Below are 6,000 nucleotides of genomic sequence, written 5' to 3' on the forward strand. Positions count from 1 at the left end.
AAGAAAGCATTAAATGCATCTGTAGACTTTAATGCGTATGCACGAGGCTGAATCCATTAAAGTATGCAGAAGCTGCTGGCTCGTATTTCATCCACGAAAAACTTTTTATTAAAACGAACAAAGTAAAGTGAGCAGTTTCATCTTACTCTAGTAAGTAAGACTTCATCAGACAATGAAATAATTAGTTAACTGCCCTATATACACTTAATAAACCATCACATGATGTTAAAATACACAAATCTACTGTCCTTGTTTTACGTAGGCAAAACGGACCGTAAATTCAAGGACAGAATATATGAACACTTGTATAGCATCAGGAAAGTTGAAATGGAAGATGCTCTATCGAAGCATGTATACGAACACCCCAGTCATAGTTTTATTTTTAAAATTATAGATCAAGTACAATACAACCACAGAGGGGGTCCAATGGGCCCATTATTGGAACTTTGTGAACTTATGTGGAAATCAGATTAAATGCCTATAATTCACCAAGCTTGAATGATGAGTTCACTAGCTTGTATATTAAAATTAGTGTGTCCAGAGATGATTGTTTGTTTTATGTTAATAGGTGTTATAACATTTTAATATTTTAATAGTGTAATACTTTTTGATACATTCGTAATATGTTTTGTAGAAATTAGAACTATACAAATACTTATGTACACATATTGATACTATTCATGATGAATATTTAATTTATATATATATATATATATATATATATATATATATATATGTGTAATATATTTTTTCATGTAATTATTTGTATTGGTTAGTTCCACTTCCTTCCATGGATATTTAATGAGTTTTATAACGTATTTTAACAGGGTTAGTACACCTTTTAGAAGTAGATTTGTGTATTTTAACACCATGTGATGGTTTATTAAGTGTATATATGGCAGTTAACTAATTCTTTCATTGTCTGATGAAGTCTTACTAGAGTAAGACAAAAGCGCTCAATCTACTTTGTTCATTTTAATAAAAAGTTTTTTGTGGATGAAATACAAGCAAGCAGTTTGTTTTCGTTTATCAGCATAGTTTGGAACCGTTCACAAGTTTGTCTGAAGTATGCAGAAGCACCACAAACTTTCCTTATGTTCAAATTCGTGGTTTACACTTGGTGACATTAAGACAAGGAAAATATAACTTTTACATTTCTGTTTAACAGTCAAAAGCAGAGGGAAACTTTTGTTAGACAGTTTATGCACCACATCGCATGGTTTACTAGTGAAGTTTTCTTCATCAGCAAATCACTTTAAAAGTCATCCCTGTGAAGATCTGCAGCCCGTCATTGATGAAAGATCCTTTCTTTCTCTGCCCTTTTGGAGACATCTCTGTGTCTTCAGCCTCATCCACTGAACTGCTTGCAGTGTCACACTGCAGTGAACTGCACTTTTTAAAAAAAATAACTGGTGCTGTTTTCCTGGCATTTCCTTGGTATTTAATGGCATACTTTGCTTCCATTGTTGCAGTTTTGATTGGAGGAAACAAGTTGCAACTTTGGCTGTCTTTCTGTCTGTCATTGGTATGGCTTGGGTACTGCCTAGTAGGTTGTATTGCTAGCACCAAAGGTGGTATAATATAGCAATAACCCATGCCTGGGTGTGGGTAATGCTGGATTTTACCCATGGTTGGTGTGGTTTGATCACGAGGGCGAAGCCCGAGTGGCCAAACAAAGACAACCGTGGGTAAATCCAGCATTACCCACACCCAGAAGTGGGTTATTGCTATTATGCAGTGACATTATTTAAGAAAAAAATAATTACTTTTCTTAAATAATGGCATTGTATAATGCCTCCTTGCTGCCCTTCCACAGCTGTCTGGTATTCTGCGGCAGTTCTGATGTACTGCGCATGCGTATGCTTACGCAGTACATCAGACCTGTGGGTGGAAGCAACGGAGAAAGCAAGATCTCTTTTGCTTTTTTACAAACTGTCTCACTATGTTAAAGGAGTTTAACATAGCGAAACAACTTTAAAAAAAGCAACAGAGAATCTCCTTTGCTTTTTTTAAAGCTGTCTCGCTATGTTAAACCCATTTAACATAGCGAGACAGCTTTAAAAAAAGCAGCGGAGAAAGCAAGATCTTCGTTGCTTTTTACAAAGTGTCTCGCTATTTTAAAGGAGTTTAACATAGCGAGACAGCTTTAAAAAAAGCAACGGAGAAAGGAAGATCTCAGTTACTTTTTGTAAAGCTGTCTCGCTATGTTAAAACTCCTTTAACATAGCGAAACAGTGTGCAACTGAGATCTTGCGTTCTCCGTTGCTGTAAAAAAAGACTTATACTAATGGAAAAAGTCCGGGCGACTGGACCTTTTTCCATTAGTATAAGTCTGATTTACAACGTGCACGCTGAACAATCAGCGTGCATGTTTTAGAATGTTAATGGGGGGTTGTTGTATAATAGCATGTGTCTAATGGATTATATCAGTAGCACCAAGGATCTGGTAATACATATGTACACACAAGATAAAGTAGTGTGTCAACTGAAAGAAATGAGATATCCAGCCATATTCACTATCCATAATTGTAATAGTGTAGGCTGAAAGCACTTAGGGGGCTCATCTCATAGATTAAATTGTAATGACTACTAAACTTTTTTGTGCATCAGGAATATACTCTTCCCAACTAAATACCTTAATATGTATAGAGAAAAGCATTTTTTCCTTACTAAAATAAAACTATTTTAACAAACCAAAAATACAGTGTAATCAGTACATATAGTAAAATATGTTTTGATGTTGCACTGAACTGTATCCCTCCTGAGACATATTATCTGTGTGGTTTTCTGTAAGTAATGGTTCAACTTCCCCAGTTTTAAATGAAATCAACTGACACAGCTGTTTCTGATTATGCAGGCTGATATAGATCTTCAATTCGGGATGCAAACATAGGTCCTGAAAGTGAAATTTAAAGTAAACTGCTTTGGACCACCATGCTACCCAAAGGTTGAAAAAGCTTGGCAGCAACATTTTCTGTTATTGACAGTACTGTTTCTTGCTTAACCATTTCTGAATATTTTATGGGTCAGAGCTATGCATATTGTCATTGCGATGTATACTTCTTGCTTATAATAATGTAAGTTATTTTAAACTGTAACTACACAGTTAATCATGTTTCTTTTTGTCTGCTTGCCTTGTATTACAGGTGTATAATTACAGGCATGGCCTCTGGAAGTATAGTGCTGTTCTACAATGACTTCAACCGTTGGCATCATGAATATCAAACTCGATATTGACAGCAGCAGTGTAAATCAACCCCAATGCTCCATGAGATTTGCAATCATCATAAAACTAGTTATTGAATTTCAGAGTTGCACATCTGTATTCTGCCATTGTTTCTAAAGACTGTTCCATATAAATAACTATAATTAAGTTTGAATGTACCTTTTGAAACTTCTTGCAAAAAGCAAACTATTTTTAAAGGTATTTGCTATTTTTGTAGATTTTACTGTACTTCAGATAAATACTGGATAATGTTGGGGGGTAGGGTTGTCTAGTAAAGAAAAACCTATATTTTTAGTCTTAATCAAAACATCTATTTTCATCCCAGTATGAAAGGTTTGCAGTGCAATTGTTAGATACAGTCATACTATTTTACATGCGCGCACACACACACACACACACACACACACACACACACACACACACACACACACACACACACACTACTGTTTGCAGTCTTATAGCTTTTTAAATGTTTAGAAAAATGATGACTTTCTTAGCTTAGTTATGTAATCCCTTTATGATCCCAGGTGTCAGAACTCTGTTACCTTTTTCGTATAGTATCTAATAAAAGTACATCAGAGTTGACATTCCTGGGAAGAGAAGAATGATAATTTAATTTTTGAAAAAAAATGTTTGCAGTTAATTCACTGAATGAATATTACTGTTTTGGCATGCTGCTGGTCCTAGAAAAGGGATGTTTATATTGTTTTTGATGTTTTGTTTGTGCAGTTTAAAACAAAAAATTCATAGATTGCTGGAGCCTGTGTTACATTAGACTTGTGTGAATACATATGACTACTACTTGTCAAAATGAGCCCCACCTATGGATTCTGCTCGTCTTATTATTGCTACAGCACACCAGACTTTGTATTGCTCCTTGGAAGCATCCCTAGTGTAGTATTGTTTTAATGTCTTACTGAGCCAGTGAAATTCCTCTCTATTGCTGGGCTTGTGGCACAAATAATTTGAAGCCTGACCTCACAGTGATGCAGATTTGCACCTTTTGAATTCCTTTTTCCTTGCAGAGATGGCGAACATCTTTGTAGGTTGTGCAGTGGTTAATACTGCTTTTGTAAGGATTGACTGCATGGTGTGCACTTTATTTTCACCTGCAGTAATGCCACATGTTTGCAGGATTGCACTATTCTCTGTGCCCTGATTTTATTACACTACTTGCACCTATAATCCCTAAACCTATTGTATCATTCTAGACTTGCGTGCTTCAGTATCGGCCAAAAATATACTTTTGTTTTTGTTTAGCATATTTAGGGATCAGTACATTATGTTGGTGTAACTGCATTTTAATTTTATGACATTTTTTTGAAAATGATAGTTAAATGACTGTATCATTGTTTGTAATATGTGTGATGCATCAGTCTCTATGTTGTGATCTACAATGGATTGTTAAACATTCCAACTTCCTTGTAATATTTTTCCTACGTAGTTTGGAGATTTGTTTGCTGCCTGCTGAAACATATATCATGTTTTCAAAAGGAACCACTTTCTGTCTTTTTTCTACTACTGTTATTTTGGTAATGGTTTTGAAATAAGGCATTTCATTCTCTGAACTGGAATTGAAATAAAGAGCATTTGTACTGAAAAACGTAGCATTGTTTTGTATGCTAAATGAGTTTTCTTTATGCTTTCTCTCCACACCACAAATAATGTTTTCATTGGAATTAGTATAGCTGTGGCACTTTAGCTGTAGCCCTTTCTTTTCATACACAAAGTGGAGTACATGTCTACCTTCATTGTTTTTGGCTTCTTGTTACAGTCTAATCTTTGCATATCCAATAACTGTCTTGTGTTCCTCTCTCCAGATATTTCAGAGGAGTGTGCTACCCAGGTGTTAGGAGAAACTTGTAGAAACAAGCTGTCAGTGGTGAGATTTAACAGAGTTCCTTTGAAGAGTATAGGTGCTGGGCAGCTAATATGGTTGGGATTAAGATCACTGTTGGTATCTTTAGTTTTACTGGAGCTGAACCCACTATGAATGTCACAAGGCAGTGTCTGTTCTACTGAAATAGCCATATTTCTTTAGTGTGTCTTGTTTTACATATTTTGCAATCAGAAGGCTGTATCCCAGATATCTTATAGATTTTAAGTAGGTACTAGGCTATCAGCCCAAGGGCCTACGTAAGCCTAGCCAACAAGGTTCCCTGGCTTACGCCACCCAAGAAAGTTATTTTCCTGTGCCACTGTCGAGCAGACACACAGAAGTGATCCCCGAGATGTATTTCCTATTTCCCATCCACTCATCAAGATTTTTCTTGAAGAGTGCTAATGAAGAACTTTGCTTGACATAGATGGGTAGCCTGTTCCAGAGTATGGGAAGTCTCTGGGGCAGGAATCTATCCCTCCAGCATGTCCTGTTTATTGTGGTGACAAGGTTTACGTCCCCAGAGCATGTAGCTCGGAGGGATTGGACCTTCACTCTTATAAGAAGGATAGAATAAATTGCTGTCAGCCACCAGAAAACAAAAGATAATTTAAATATTTAAGACTTCATTTAAGTTCCTTAAAGTGCATGATACCCTTAAAAAAAGACAATTATGTGCATGATACCATTAAAAAAAACAATTACAGTCTGGAAAGGCAGATTTTGTCAAGTTGGAAAAGGAACTGAACTTTGAGAATAATACACAGAAATGTGTTGCAAAGGATGATTTGAAGATGAGGCCTGAGTCCTTAAAAGTGAACATGCCCAAAGTGATTTAATGGGACTCTGAAATATCTTGTAGAAATAAATGGCTGTGACTGATGTGGAGTTACTA

General features: G+C 35.9%; 1 protein-coding gene across 1 annotated transcript in view; it reads left to right on the forward strand.

Moving 5' to 3' along the window:
* The window catches only part of LRBA (LPS responsive beige-like anchor protein), a 4,045,850-nt gene extending 4,041,021 nt beyond the window's left edge, over window positions 1-4,829 (forward strand). Inside the window, exon 56 of the mRNA XM_044063433.1 lies at window positions 3,147-4,829. Within this exon, the coding sequence (XP_043919368.1) occupies window positions 3,147-3,237 (91 nt within the window). The 3' untranslated portion in view covers window positions 3,238-4,829. The remainder of the gene's footprint in view (window positions 1-3,146) is intronic.
* Window positions 4,830-6,000: the final 1,171 nt, after the last annotated feature.

Source organism: Protopterus annectens, chromosome 2.part1, assembly GCF_019279795.1.
Source record: "Protopterus annectens isolate FY-2018-M chromosome 2.part1, PAN1.0, whole genome shotgun sequence".
Classification (NCBI taxonomy): Eukaryota; Metazoa; Chordata; order Ceratodontiformes; family Protopteridae; genus Protopterus; species Protopterus annectens.